The sequence below is a fragment of the Galeopterus variegatus genome, unplaced genomic scaffold, assembly GCF_000696425.1.
Source record: "Galeopterus variegatus unplaced genomic scaffold, G_variegatus-3.0.2 Scaffold6216, whole genome shotgun sequence".
NCBI classification, from domain to species: domain Eukaryota; kingdom Metazoa; phylum Chordata; class Mammalia; order Dermoptera; family Cynocephalidae; genus Galeopterus; species Galeopterus variegatus.
Window position 1 is genome coordinate 22,227 of NW_007732327.1, and position 15,965 is coordinate 38,191.

Consider the following 15,965-nt stretch of genomic DNA (forward strand, 5'->3'; position numbering starts at 1 on the left):
GCCATATTTTACTTCACATAATGTGTTCAAGGTTCATACATGTTGTAGCATGTGTCCGTACAGCTTCTGAAGGCTGAATGATATCCCATGTGATATATATGCGAGGGTAGTTCAAAAGGTTATGGAAAAACTAGAATTAAAAGATACAAGAATCCTTCCACAAACTTTCTGAAGCATCTTCGTAAATCACATTTTGTTCATGCACTCGTCTGATGATGGCCATCTGGTTCGTTTGCACCTTTTTGGTATTGTGAATGACACTGCCATGAGCACAAGTGTAAAAACAATCAGTTCCAGTCCCTGCTGTCATTTCTTTTGGATGGATATACACCCAGAGTTGGAATTGTTGTGTCATATGCAAATTCTATGTTTAATTTTTTGACAAAAGGCCACACTGTTTTCTCCAGAGGCTGTACCATTTTACATTCCCACCGGCAATGCACAAGCGGTCCAATTCCTCCACATCCTCACCAACACTTGTTATCTCTTGGTTTGTTCTTTCCATATAACAGTCATCGCATGGGTGAGAAGTGGGAACTCATCGTGGTTTTCATTTACATTTTCCTAATGATCACTGATGTTAAGCATCTTTTCGTGGGCTTATTGGCCATTTGTATATCTTTTTGGATAAAGTCTACGTTTGCCCACTATTAATCGGGTTCTCTGTTTTTTTATTGCTGTGTGCAACTGCCATTTCTAACAGAGCACTCTGGTGACTGGTTAGTGGAAGGCAAAACTAGAGGTAGGGAGACAGAGACTGTTGCAGAAACTGAAGCAAGAAATGCTGAACTGAGGTTAGAACTTACAGGAAGTGAGAGATTCAAATGAGAGCGTGGAGGCAGACATAAAGGAGGGAGAATCTCAGCAGCTTTGAGAATGATACAATGTGAGCTGTAGGAAAGGGACACAGTCTGCAGTGAGGCTCTGGCTTCTGACGTGGTCAAGTGGGAGGTGGTGCTGCCATTTTCAGACACAGGAAATCCTTCACTAAGGCTGGTTTAGGGACGACAGGTGACACAGAAGGAATCAGGACCCACCACCTTGTCTGTCCGTCTTCTGAGATGTGGATCACAAATCACAGTGTCTGTGCCCCTCTACTATACATATGCTTCCATCTCTGTGTCTCACCACTGCTCTCAGATAAGGCTGTGTCTTACTTATTTTCACATTCTTAATGCCTGGTTTGTTAAACGCTTGCTAAGTGTAGTGAGAAACAGAGGAGGTAGGGAGAGGGACAGAGGCAGAGTTTTTGCACAATGAACAAAAACACAAATGACATTCAAATGTTTTAACTGCTTCAGATTCAGGAGGGGAATAAAACTGGCCATCAGAAAGGCCACCAGGTATAAATGCCGCCCTCTCTGAAGCATCCTGTACTATCAGGAGTCCTGGAAGAGAAGACATTCAGAAACCAGAAATAATTTCACCATTCTGGCAGCTTCTTGGCAAGATGAAGTACCCTAAAATGGTATTATCATTATACTAAAAACTTCCTACATAAAAGTGGTACTCAAGAATATTTTGAAAAAAAAAATAAAGGTTTCATTAATAAATTATGAACCAATACTGTAAGGAAAATTAACCAAGTAGTTTTAAACACTGCCTCGTGTTACTCATGGGATTCCTTAATTCAGTATTTACAGCATCTTTCCCTTGGGAATACCTACCTCCCTACGAAAGTGAACAACATCAAAACCAAAACACGAAGTGAAATAAAAAACCCACTCAGTTCTGTGGACTGCATCCGGTTAGAGAAATGCCAGATTAAAGCATAATCCATAAGTGGTCTTGTATACATATAGAAAGAATAATTAAGATGTTGAAGAATTATTTATGTGATAAAAAGGACGTCAATGAGAAGAAGTGTATTAAAGAACAAAGAGAAGGGAAGAGAAGCAAGTGTGATGTGAAGATCAGGAGCACCGACAGGTGAAGAGAAGGGCCAGCAACACCTGCATTCCTTTGGCTAGTGGCTGATTTAACGTTAGGTAATAACGTGGGAGAAACTGTAAGACCCATGCACCATGCACAAATCCCACACGTTGGGATAGCTCACCTCACAAAGACCCCGAGATAGAGACCATTGCAATAAACAGAGTTTTTAATAATCCAGCATGCTGGGGTTGCTTTGTTTTCCGGACAAAAGTGGCGGCCAGTTTACAATACAGCACTTTTTATACAGTTTTTCCTGAACAGATCTTTATGACAGGATGAGTTATTGGTTATCTGTGGCGCCCTTGGATTTATGGGCAGACTTTAGCAGGCTGGCACCCTGATAGATCTGTGGCACTTTTAGATTTCCAGGTGGACTTTATTAGGCTGGTACCCCCGATGAGGAACAGCGCTTCTCTCAATTGTATATCTTCCTTGGGGCCTGGCCAGGAGGCTCTTAGATAAGGAACTAGCCCGTGCCTGGAACCGGGTGGGGGCCGTTCCCTTCTTGGAATGTTTAGTGTACTTGGGCCTGCCTGCTGCTTATTAGCCCCTTAGAAGCTGCTTTACTTAGAATGTTATTAGCAAGCATTTGTTACAAAACTGTGTATACTAAAATTTATATTTTTCTACAATATATTAAAGTTTATATAATTTTTACAATCCCCTACAATTTTACCCCCTTTTTTCTTGTGTGTATTTCAATCATGAAATACTTGTGTTTTTTTGGTCTACTTCCTGATATTGTTGTCTTAACATCATAATCTGGACAGTACTAACACGTTCCCTATCAAAAGCTACTAAGTGATTTAAAATGCAGGGACCGAAGGTCAGAAGTAACATTAATATCATTCATAGTCCTAATAAAGTAGACACGAGGGTCGTGAGCCATGGGGAGCAGTTGAACCATGATTCAAACCATCCCTGATTTTGATCTCTTTCTTTTTTTTTTAGCCAAGCCTTCTCTGATTTTAGCCATGGAGTCTTTAACTACTCCTGAGTGATTAATGTGGAAACAAAATTCTCCTCGTAATGCAGCGCAGAGCCCCGCTTGCTGAAGGAACAGGAAGTCTAACCCCCTTCTGTTTTGNGCCCCAGGTTCTTGTTTAGCTCATAACCCAAGGACATGGTAATGCTCCAGAGCACCACTAGGTGGTGGTAAAAGTCACAGATAAGAAGCCAGCTGGTCCGTGAGGGAAGCTGGAAGCTGCCTGAGGTGTTATATTCTTCACGTTATCATCCAGCTCATAAGTGCCGCCCTCTCTGAAGCATCCTGTACTATCAGGAGTCCTGGAAGAGAAGACATTCAGATTCCAGAAATGATTTCACCATTCTGGCAGCTTCTTGGCAAGATGAAGTACCATTAAATGGTATTATCATTATACTAAAAACTTCCTAGATAAAAGTGGTACTCAAAAATATTCTGAAAAAAAAGTAAAGGCTTCGTTAATAAATTATCAACCAATACTGTAAGGAAAAATAACCAAGTAGTTTTAAACACTGCCTCATGTTACTCATGGGATTCCTTAATTCAGTATTTACAGCATCTTTCCCTTGGGAATACCTACCTCCCTACGAAAGTGAACAACATCAAAACCAAAACACGAAGTGAAATAAAAAACCCACTCAGTTCTGTGGACTGCATCTGGTTAGAGAAATGCCAGATTATGCATAATCCATAAGGGGTCTTTTATACATAGATAAAGAGTAATTAAGATGTTGAAGAAATATTTATGTGATAAAAAGGACTTCAATGAAAAGAAGTGTATTAAAGAACAAAGAGAAGGGAAGAGAAGGAAGCGTGATGTGAAGATCAGGAGCACCGACAGGCGAAGAGAAGGGCCAGAGACACCTGTGTTCCTTTGGCTAGTGGCTGAGTTAACGTTAGATAATAACGTGGGAGGAAGCACCAGGCCAGGGAGCAGGGCCAGGTACATGTGTACCAGATGCCTGTGACAGTGAAGATGAGTGCTGTCTTAACACGGTTTTCACTATCATGTCTTCTGCTTTGTTTATTACTTTGAATTTGATTTAATCACATCGCCATTCAAGCCTCGGTCATATTAACAGTTGTTATGTTTTCAATAAAGTTTACACATTTATATACAGTGTTAAAAAGATACCTCCATGAACTTTACCTATCTCCTGTCCACAACACGTGATCATAAGGGAACACAGGGCGCAGGACAGAAAACACATCCTAGTCTGACTAACATGGTTTTAAAGTCTACTCTTGAATTCTACGTCTTCTCTTAAAGATTTCTTCTCTGTAAATGAGATTTTCCAAAATAAAGCCACTAGGAAGGAGATTTTTCATCCTGATGTTTTATGAGGTTATAATCATGCTTGACTTTCGTAAGATACAAGATTTTTTTCCTATGAGGCAAGGCCATTTGAGTCAGAGGCTGACAGAGGCATAAAAATGACATGTCTTAATACTGCATGGGTCTTCAAAGTGAATTTTGGTTATTTCACCTCCAGGATAGGTCGTTGGGCATGTGGGCTTCCATGAAGGACATTATGTGGAGAATTCCAGCCCAGTAATTAACCATAAAGCTCAATCAATCATTTAGCCTTCCTAGTTACTATCCTGAGCTACTCAAAGCCACTCAGTGAGACAAGACCAGCTTTGGCAGGACCCTTGAGTACGGCACAGTAGCTGTCACTCAGCTTCTCAGAGGATGAGGGCCACGGCTGAGATGGCTGAGCTTTGCTCTGGCTTGCTGTCTTCCACCTCTGATCTCTGTGTTCATCAGAAACCTACCAACAGTCCCAGCTCTGGGCACTTAACTCTTCTACTTACAGCACATCCAGTGCCACCACCTGCTGTGTGGACAGCAGTGTGAGACTCTGAAGAATTGCTGACTTGTATTTAGAGGTGCTGCTTCAGCCCACTTAAAATTGGTTTAATTTTCTCTGCCTCTGCACAGCACAGTGCTGTTTATATGCATAAACTCTTTAGTGTCCTGTGACTGCTGCCAGTGGCGAGAGAACATCACCCTGTCTGGAGACAGAGAGGTGTTCACCATTCTGGATCATGCTTGAATGTATTCCTCACCAGCGTCTGCACTTTATTGCAGGGAGTCCTGGCCCAGCAGCTGAACAGAGGGGACACTTCTGTTTTTTTCCTTCCACCCACCCACCCTTCCTCTCGATTTCTGCTGTAGCCACTGAAGAACGGAGACACCGTGACTGCCTGACGCTGCGCACCTGCAGCTCCAGTCACACCACACCTCTCCCTGCCAGCCAGGCACCCACCAGTCTCAGAGGACAACTTTGAGAGGAACTTACTGTTTTCTTCTTCTGCTTCTTGAGGCAAAACTTTGAAATCCAGGAACCACGTCTCAATCCAGGCGAGGATGAAAGAAATGATGGGCAACACATAGCCAAACGCCCCTTGCGAGAACAGCTGCAAGAACAGAAGTGAGTGGGAGAGGGAGACACAGTCAGTGCGTGCTCAGGCTGGAAAGCAGCGTCATTACCAACCGCAATCAGACCAAGCGCAGCAGGCCGTACCTTTGACAGGATCACTTTGGCTAATAGAAAGGCACTGGTCACTGCTGTCGTCAACTGCAAGACACATAAGCCAGCATCATCCAAATGAGACATCTCACACTGTGAAGGCCTGACCCTCACACAGCAGCAGGCGATGCCTGAGAAACCCATGCCCGCCCGGCTCCTTCCTGGCTCCTTCCCACCTCACCCGTTTCTACCTTCCTACCCAAGACTGGGGCAAAATGGGCATCTTCTACATGGCCTGCAGCCCCTGACTGGCTGCCTGTGGTTTTCTTCTTCCCATGTTTTAGCAGACTGGTGTGCTGGGAAAGTGTGTTCTACCCACTGGAAGGGGGATCCAAAGGCTGTAAAACCAGGGGCCGGCCCGGTGGCGCACTGCTACAGTGCGCTGCTTAGGAAGCGCGGTGGCGCTCCCGCTGAGGGTTCAGATCCCACATACAGACCGGCCGCTCACTGGCTGAGCGAGGTGTGGGAGCAACACCGAGGGTTGCAATCCCGTTGCCGGTCCCGGTCCGGTACGGGCGCGACACTGAGGGTTGCGATCCGTTGCCGGTCACGAAAAAAGACAAAAAAAAAAAAAAAAAGACAAAGGCTGTAAAACCACGTGGAAGAAGGGACCGTGGTACACGTAGGGTATAGGACTCTCCCTAGGGGTTGTGAAGCCAAAGATAGTAATCTCACAATACCCGAGCCTCGCCACTCCCTCCTCCAACTAATATCTTCAGCATGGTAAAACTGACCAAAGTGAATGCAAACAGTAGCCTTGACTGGGAGCATGGACGCCAGGGCACACGAGGTATCTTGTTCAGCAGGTGTTAACAAGGTTGCAGACCCCCACTCCCACACACACGAGCCAGCATGAGCTGCTTGCTAGAGGAGACGTTTCACATTCTGACACCAATTAACTTTACAGGCTGACAGTAAATGCTCTGTAGCAACTAGCTGACTTCTCCTTCCAGAGATGATTTGGACTATCTCTGCATATGCTCTCAAAATCAAGAAACAGAAACAATAAAATGTATCTGCTAAAGCAGACCTATCCTTCTGGAAATTTAAAAACACTTATGGAAATTACGTGTTAAAACTCACTGAATATCTATATGTCAACCACTTTTCTGATACAAACAATGGTCAAACAAAAACAAAACGACGGTCTGATGAATATTAGCATACATTGTGGAGACTGCAGACTAGAATGTCCCCACCCCCCAAAAAAGTGTTTAGACAACTGAGAAATTACAATAATCACAGTTATTGTGGTTTTGGTAAAAGAGTATTTGAAAAAGGGAATTGAGTCTGGCCAAGAAGTCAGCCTACATCTGAGAAATGTAAGTTTCTGGATTAACAGATGGTCTGAACTTTGACCTGTGCTTCTGCAAATGCTCAGGAGAGAAGACCCAGCAGACATGGCCCGTTGTGGCCACTGTCTCAGGGGTGCAGCATGACTCCCACTCCAGCTGGCCAAGCTTGACATGGGCCACACAGACTGAGGTCTCACCCTCTAATCACAGTCTCCAGGTTATTACCGAGCAGTTCTTTCTAGCCTAAGAATCTCAGTGTCCCCCATATGCCTGCCTCATTAGAGCTCTGTAAAGGGTGACTGTTCAGACAGCTGTGGACATGACAGAAGTAGCTCGGGTAGAACTGTTTAGAGTTCTTCTTTCAATCAATCAATATTTATTGAGGGTGAATGGCATGTGCCAAGGCTCTGTGCTAGATGCAAGGAAATAGATGTCACTGTCCTCGAGGAACTGGAAGGCAACACAGGATGGAGCCTGGGAGCTTCTCCCTCCAAGACTGGAAGGAAGGGAATCAATCAGGGGAGGCAAGTGCCAAAATAAGTGGAGACGAAGTCATGAAAAACCACTAAGTAGTTTCAACCAAACAAGACAGTTTCCAATATCTCTGTGACACAGGGACTACTCTCATCTCGTCTGTAAAATGAGGGAGAGGGTGGGCTGGTGCTTGGCCAGTAATCACTGTTCACCCTCTAGATTCCCAATTTTGCTCAGCATCCACAGAGACAAAGCTAGGTACCCATTAACACTAGCAAGAAGCCCTGGGGTGTGGAGGAAGCTAGTGAATTCCACCCAGATTTAAACCTCATCTTCTCCCCGTCATGCCTGTCATGAGCAGGACTGGCTGCCCGTTCCATAGGAGGTGACCCACTCCTGCAGGCACACTCACCGCTATTGCCCACCAGTGGCGCAGTCTGCATACAGCATATGCAAGTATCAACACTTTAAATCGAAAAACTGCCAATAGCTGTGAAAAGAAAAAAGAGAAGTTATTTAAAATGTATGCAAAAATAAAGGAAGTTGGCTTTATGAAGAACTCACCAACTGTCTTCATTCTTCTGACTTAGCCGGAGACTGCCACACCCTGGCACTGATCTGTAGACCTGCATTTGGGAATCCCTGCTCTAGAACTTAATGTGATACCAAAGAAGGTCTCAAATTAATGTCCCATTATCAAAACAACAAGGCAGGAAAGGAAGGACATTTTCACTGGGCTTCTCTGTGAGCAGGCGAGTTTTCCATCAGTGACAGGGTGTGTCAGTGGGCTCTGCTTGAGCCATGTAAAAGTATCAAGTCTCCAGCCAAGAAAATGGAGTGGCTCCTGCTGTGCTCCCCTATCTCCCATCTATGTTTTGTTTCCTTGAGATGCTCCGGCAGTTCCTAATTGAGAGAGATAGCGAGCAAGAGCACTGAATGGGTGGGAAAGGGAAAAGGAAATGCAGTCAGTGTGCAAGGGAGGGAGAAAGACACAGAGAATCTGATCTTGATTTAGAGGAAATCTGCCTTTTGGCTTCAGTTTTATCATCTCTGAAATGAACCATAAAATAAAAAATACTTACAAATATATCAAAATAAGAAGAGTAGTAGTCATACTGCACCACCTCCTTCTCTAACGTGTTCTCAATGCCTCCGTTAACCTGGGGGGACAGTAAAAAGCAGAAGGAGGACAGGTCTACACGTGAAAATAGAAAGAGCAAGGTTTCTACACACTTTTCTGCCTATCTCCTGAGAACCCAGAAATGTTAACAATGAAAGAAAAGAACCCTTGTGATTTTAATAGAAAAGGGCTGAATAGCTCTTCCCACTTCAATTGTAAATGCATCCATTTAACAGATATGTGTAAAACGATGATGGTTTTGTACTTCATATTTTGGCAAACTAAAATGTTAAGTAAAAAAAAAATTACTTTTTTCCCTTCTAAGACAGTCTTCAATCATACAAACGTGTATTTTTAAAGAAGGCAATTCACATTTTATCTAAGGCCTCCCTCACCTTCTGATCACTCTTCACAGTCTGGGGTCTTGGGAAGCCAAGGGTCCCCTGAGCTCACAGCAAACCTCAACGATGGCTGTTACCACAACACAGGATAATGGTGTAAAATTTTCTGTGGTACTTCGTTTTTATCTGCTCCTGGCGTTTAAAAATCCTGCACTTTTAGCAACTAAATATATCTTTTAACTTGAACAGATAACAGAATAAGGGACAAACCAGACCTACAATCACATGTGATAAAGTTATAATAAATAATGAAAATCAAACCTATTATGATAAACTTTATGTCTTCTCACAATTCTATTATCAAAATGAATTATCAATTTCAAATTTCTACAAATTAAATTATGGAGAATAATATCTTTTAAACAAAATCAATCAGGGGCACAGGTGGGGCAGGTAATGCAGCACCCAGCCAGGCACTCTGCAACCATCCGGGCTGTGGACCAGCCGGAGCAGAGGAAACGTGACGTGCAACAGTAAATTCACGTCCCCAGTTTGGAGCACAGTCCTGGCAGACAAATGCAGACAATCTGAAAAAGGAAAAAATGAAGGGCAATTAACCAGAGAACTAGGTAAGAGGGAAAAAAATTAATAAAGAATTAACTTTTGCTAATTGGTCAAATTAGAATAAAAATCACCACAAGGAAAAAGTGATCTTGGTTTAGATACCCTTTGATGGATTTGTATTTGTTATGCAAATGAAAGCATATCAAAAACACTATTCTGTGTCTTAAAAATCCCTTAAGGAGGTTTGTATTTCTCCGTAACTAACACAGATTGGCTGTAGACCTCCTTGATTTTACAACTTTACAAATGAACAGAATTGAAAACCTGGGAGCAAGGAAAAATAATCATTAAAAGTCCACCAACAATCTAGTCTCATTGCTGTGTCTCTTCGGAATAAGCAAATTTACTAATACTCAGAATATTAAAAGAATGATTATTCCAAGAGGCCTGCAGCAAAAAGGGGTTCTCTACCAAACAGAGACTCCTCCCTTCTATTCCTGAGAGAAAAGGAATCAAAGCTGCCAATACAGGTCTAATTGTCAGTAAAAAAAAGCTTTTCTCTGGTTTCTGGTACACTTTAAAAGACCCTGATTTTGTGTTGCCTTTAAATAAGGACATTTAAAATTTATACCTCTAGCCCTAACTTGTTCTCTAAATCCTATTTCGAAATCTTTGTATCTAGCTCAAGATATCTTAAGTACACTAACTATCTTTATTCCTAGTCACAGTTCTTTCTAGTACTGCTCTTCTAGGAGCATTACCTTATTAGAAACCTCAGAGTCATCTTTGGATGCTGGGGATGAAGACATCAGTCTATCAACAAGTCTTCTGCTATCTTCTCCTTCTGTGTGTCTCTCAGGGTAGCTCTTCCCTCCTACCCCCGCCAGCTTATGTGGCATTCCTTCCACAGCCTCTGTGAGCGTACTCACTGCCAGTGTGTCTCCATGCCTTTATCCATTCACCAAATATGAGGGGTCTTCAAAAAGTTCATGGAAAGACTCAGATTGTCTTTAATTCTATTTTCCAAGAACTTTTTGAAGTAGCCTCAACTTCGCTGAGTACCTGTTAAGTACCAGGCACTGTTCTAAACACAGAAAATACTTCAGCAAACAAAGTAATCTGTCATCATGGGGCTTATATTCTCGCAAGGCAAGAGGGACAACAGACAGGAAAATAAGTGCTACACAGAGAACAGAGGCAGGACAGCGTGACAGAATAGTGGTGACATTTAAGCAGATACCAGCATGATAAGAAGTTGGAATGTACAGAAAGATAAAGAAAATTGATCACTCATTCAGATGGAACACCTAGCACAAAAGTCCCCAGACAGAGAGAAGCTTGTCCAAGTCTGAGAACAGGAGGTGGTGGCGAGTGCAGCTGATCTGTGCTGGGCCAGGTACAGAGGGTGGAGGGAACGTCTGGAGAGGCTCCCAGGGTGCTTTGCAAGGCAAGTTTTGTCATATGGGTTCTACTCTACTGATCCAGCAAGCCAGGAAGGGTTTAAAAAGACAGTGACATTATCTGACTTATGTTTTTTACAGGTTACTCCAGCTCCTCTGAGGAGAATGGGATCACAGATGTGCAAGACTGGAAGCCGGAAACCAGTTGGGAACGTGGACGAGTGACAACGCCAACGTGGTGGAGGGTGGTAACAGCAGAAATGAAGAGAAGTGGTCACATTTTAGATGTATTTCAGAAGTAGATTTGACAGGACTTACTTTTAGAGGAGATATGGGGCATGGAAAATGCAAAACATTTAAACAAGCAAATCAATCAAGGATGAGTATTTTTGGCCTGAGCATCTGATGAGGAGAAGGTTTGGAAAAGCAGGTCCATGTGCACGGGTGGGGTGGGAGTGTGTGGGAGGGGTGTGGGTGTGGGTGGGAAGGTGGGTGGGGTGTGTGGGGGTAGAGGTGGGTATGGGGGTGTGTGGGTGTGGGATGTGGGTATGGGGGTGTGTGGTTATGCGTGTGGCGTTGTGTGTGTGGGTGGGGGGGTATAGGTGTGTGTGTATGTGTGTGTTTGGGGAGCATGTTACATATGACATCTGACTGGGCATGCCAGGTAGGCCATGATGCAGACTGTGCATCACTGACTTCTGGAAGATCTCAAAACCTTATTTTCCAATCCGCTCTAGAACCTAAGTCCAAACACTTCTATACAGCTTTTCAGAGCTGCAATAATCTGGCACCAGCCTACCTATGCAATTTTATTTCCTAGGGGCACTTTACTTTCTGGCCAGGCTGGTATTTTCTTTGCTTCTGTCACTGTCCCTCCAACACATGCACGCCCCACGCACAAGCACACACTCCTGCCTCGGTGCTTTTGCCCACCTTGGTCTCCAAACCCTCTCCCCACTGCTCCCAAACCCAACCCACCCGAGAGCCACACAGTCTTCCAAACCCACGCCACAGTCCTTCTCCTCCACTTACTCGCTCAGATGATCCCAACCCACAGGTCCTCCTTCTGAACTTCTGTTGCCCCTGGTCATCACAGCTGAACTACAGAACATAGTGGCAGTGGGGTAATAGAATCAGAACTGAATCGGTGGGGTAATAAGTATCTGAAACTAAAATGTAACAACAGCGAGAGAATAGTAATCGACATTTTTTTCTCTCTGGGTTAAATTTATTTTAGTTAATAATAAGTTATATAACCTATGCGTGTGTGGAGCTTTATAACTGCCAAGGGGCTGCTGTGTACATCTTTCCACTCGATCCTTTACATGAACCTAAGAGGAAGGCAAGAAAGGTATCAGTTCAGTGAAATGACTAAGAACCAAGGCCCAGAAAACTGAATGGCCTGCCTAAGGCCACAGAGCTGGTTCTAACAGCTCTAGGTCCAATTAGAAGAGCTCTGACACTTCCTATAAACCAGTTAGAGAATAAAAAGAAAAAAGGCAATAAGCATTGGCAAAGGCCTCTTTTCAACCAGAGGTCCAAAGTATCCAAAGCTAAAACGAAAAACAACTTCTCTTCTCCTGACACTTTGATCCCTGTTCATATCAGTGAGAAGAGTCTGGGGGAGAAGAGTCTGGAAAGGGAATAGAGTCCTCAGGGAACCCAAGACATGGTTAATTCCAGATCCAATCTGGGAAATCAGTCCACTTAAAAGTAGACCTAGCGAGGCCCTAGACAGAATCAAAACCATGCCTTCAAATGACCCAAAAGAGATAAGCTGTCCAAGGATCTTCTAGAAAGAAAATGAACCACGGTGGTGCTGGGCTTCTCTAGGCTCAGTCAGGCCCTGATGGTGGCAGTCAGCTCCCAGAAGCAAGGAGGAAAGCAGCTAAATTGGAAGCCACATGGGAAGGTGCACTATTGTGGTTATTGTTATGACTGCACAGAACACCCTGGCCCTCATACTCTTCTAAAGGCCTAAGCACCTTTATGACATTTTCTTTCTTCTGTTAAAGACTGGCATTACTAGGCAGTATAAGACATGTGCCATGTCCCCTCAGCTGAACTTTAAAGCTCATATAGGTTTTTTTGTGGAGCTTGCAACACCTGAATCAGAAACCTGTGCCATGGCACTCAGTAAAGGTACAGACATGAGGAAAAACAAACAAACCAAAAATACACACAATGAATCTGAGTGATTAGAGATTTACAGAGAGACAACAAAGAAAACAAGTGGTACTGTGTAGTAAAAAACCCAGGTCAGGAATGACAATTCAGAAAAAATAGAACTAGAAACTGGATGCTGGAAAAAAAAAAATCACCTTACTAAAAAAAGTCATGATACACTATCTTAAAGATCTTTTAACTTTTCAATTGGGGGAACTGATAGTGAAAAGGTGAAGATAAAAACACATTTCTAAATCGGTAGGCCTGGTGACTTTTTGTCTATAACATGCTGCATGCAAATGTTCGCATGTCCCTTCTGGGGACAAGAAGTGGGGCAGTCCACTTCATTTCCACTTCTCTGAAGGAGGAGGGAAGGAGGGCAGTGACAAGTGTGATCCCGTGAACTCCCACCAAAGCCTTGCACCATGACCTCCCTCACTGAAGGGCATGCGGTGACACTGGCGGCAAAGCAGTGAATACCTCGACTTTGTGCTGACATTCAAGTAATGTTTAAGTGCATCCCCTTAAAACTGCTGCTGTGCTTCCTATCAAAACATAGCGTTTCTTTTTCGTCTCTCATCATACAGCTGTCAGTTGTGAAAACATATTAATCCTTTAAAATATACTGAGCTTAAATGTCTTCCTTAATGTGCACATATGGAACAAACAGTAAAAAGAGACATTCTGTATCACTGGCCTCTTTGGTTTTAAACAAAACTAAGGCATACCCACAGTGCTAAATTAACAGAAATAAAACCTGTAAACAGAAACATAACAGTAGATTCATGTTACATATCACTGTGATTCTAGGACAAATCTTATTTTCTAGTATGAGTGTCTGCTTTCATAATGAGTTTTGTTCCTCTATCAGGATTTGTGATGAAATTCAATTAGATTCAATGATCCTAATACTAAGAGACTAGAGTCTAGACCTGAAACTGCTTTTATGAATCATAACATTAATCAAAATTTAGATTAAGATGTTAACTCTTTGGGCCAGCCTCTGGCTCACTCGGGAGAGTGTGGTGCTGATAATACCAAGGCCATGGGTTCGGATTCCATATAGGGACGGCTGGGTCGCTCACTGGCTGAGTGTGGTGCTGACAACAACAAGACAAAGGTTAAGATCCCCTTACCGGTCTTTTCTTTAAAAAAAAAAAGATGTTAACTCTTTCTGTTAAAAGATTCAAAAATAACTTTTCAGACAGGAATCTCAGCATATTTTCATATTTTCTCTACTTAATTTCTTATAAGGCACCTTGCACTGTGCCTAGCAAAGAGTAACTTCTTAATAATAAACAATAGGTAATAATCAGTACTACCTAGGTCTTAGCAAATATTTCCTGGAAATAAGTAAACTGCTGAAAATGAAGGAAGCAGACAACTTTTGCCTGTGAGGAAAGTCTTCTGGAAGAGTTCACCTATCTCTTGGTAAGGAATATAAACAATCAGACCCAAGGCTTTGTGAGAAAACAGGTCATTGTGTTAAATAATATAGTATTAAAATGAATATCACCTTTTTACTTTTACTTTCACTAATGACTAATGTGGCAACTAGAAAATTTTAAATTACCTATTTCAAATTTTGCGTTATATGTCTACTGAACAGTACAAGTCTAGACAATTATTTGGCAATATAACTGCATAAACCTCCAAATGCCTCTAAAACAACCTTTCTGATAAAATAGGAATAAATAACCTCTTTGCAAAAAAGTGAAGGAAAAACAAATACAAAATTTTAAACATGGGAATTAGAAAAGTAGATACAATATCTAAAACATATTCCTGAAGCATTCTACATTTTCTGGAGCAAGAACTGCCCAACTTTTTCTGAAAAGGGCAGGGAATAAGTATTTTTGCCTTTGTTGGGCAGAGAGCTCGGACACAACTACTTAACACTCAGCTCAAAAGCCGGCCACACCCAACATGTAAACAGATGGGAGGGCTGTGTTCCAATAAAACTTTATTCATTAAAACAGGCCAGCTGAATTTGTCCCACAATGTGTAGTCAGTCTATCAACTCCTGTCATAGAGCAAAATACCAGGAATTCAAATTTCAAAATCTAAGAGTTTTAAATTTACCAGGTTTGTTCTAAGCAATAACATTAAAAGAAAGGTCCAGATCATCTGTAAAAAAGCAATGTTGCCTCATTCAGAAAAAGATGGAAATCACTAAATAAGAAAGAAATTAAGAGAAAAATAAGAAAATTGTTTTTTATCTCTGAAAACATTTCTTATAAAGTCATGAAAAAAAATAAAGAACTTACATTTAATTCTATTATCCAGAGTAATGTTACAAATAAGAGGTCAAAGGTGACAAACAAGCAGAAAGTCCTCCTGACGTCAGATATGCCTTTCTTTTCCCTTCCTTCGTAGGACTCAACCCTGGCCATGAGCTGTGTGGGGTTGATGGAGTGGACGTCACGCACAGAGGTGTGGGAGCTCTGGCTCCCAGTAAGGGTGTTCTGCATGTCTTCTGGGAGGTGGTTCATCCTGGAGGAGGGTTAAGGGAGCCTTTCCCCAACTTCACCATCCCTAGAAAGAAGAGACCTTTGGGGAATAAAGGAGAGACACCACGTTAAATCTGAGCTCACCTAATACAACTGTGCTACCCTCATCACCGTGCAACTATTTCTCTAACTGAGCAAGAAAGTGTCCTGACTGAAAACTTTTGTGTCTTGATAAAGGCATAAAGAGAAAGAGAAATGAGAAGCAACTCTTGATACTATCAATTAATACTGCAAAATACCTGCTATAGAGAAGAATGGCAATAAAAAAGAACGCAAATTCACAGTGGAAAAGGATGTTAACCAAAATGACTGGTAATGGCCAGGTAAAGAAGAACATTTTCAAAGTGAGCAAAGGCATTGCTGACAACCTACAGCAAGCCTCTCGGTGAGCAAGCCATGCTACTTCTCTTGCTGTGCTAGGGAGAAATCCTTTACAGTTCTTTAAGTGTCATTACTCGTAGTCTTGAAGAATGTTTACTTAATCAAAGTGAGCAAAGGCATTGCTGACAACCTACAGCAAGCCTCTCGGTGAGCAAGCCATGCTAGTTCTCTTGCTGTGCTAGGGAGAAATCCTTTACAGTTCTTTAAGTGTCATTACTCGTAGTCTTGAAGAATGTTTACTTAACGAAGAATGTTTACTT

General features: G+C 42.5%; 1 protein-coding gene across 2 annotated transcripts in view; it reads right to left on the reverse strand.

Moving 5' to 3' along the window:
* STARD3NL (STARD3 N-terminal like) overlaps positions 1 to 15,965 on the reverse strand; it is a 53,667-nt gene that overhangs the window by 9,975 nt on the left and 27,727 nt on the right. The window contains exons 2-7 of one of the 2 annotated variants that reach the window (XM_008590583.1): positions 15,082 to 15,364; positions 8,306 to 8,383; positions 7,636 to 7,713; positions 5,449 to 5,502; positions 5,224 to 5,341; positions 1,293 to 1,388 (exon numbers count right to left, since the gene is read on the reverse strand). In XM_008590583.1, the coding sequence (XP_008588805.1) occupies positions 1,293 to 1,388; positions 5,224 to 5,341; positions 5,449 to 5,502; positions 7,636 to 7,713; positions 8,306 to 8,383; positions 15,082 to 15,306 (649 nt within the window). In that variant the 5' untranslated portion in view covers positions 15,307 to 15,364. The remainder of the gene's footprint in view (positions 1 to 1,292; positions 1,389 to 5,223; positions 5,342 to 5,448; positions 5,503 to 7,635; positions 7,714 to 8,305; positions 8,384 to 15,081; positions 15,365 to 15,965) is intronic. The other variant, XM_008590584.1, reaches the window with a different exon arrangement.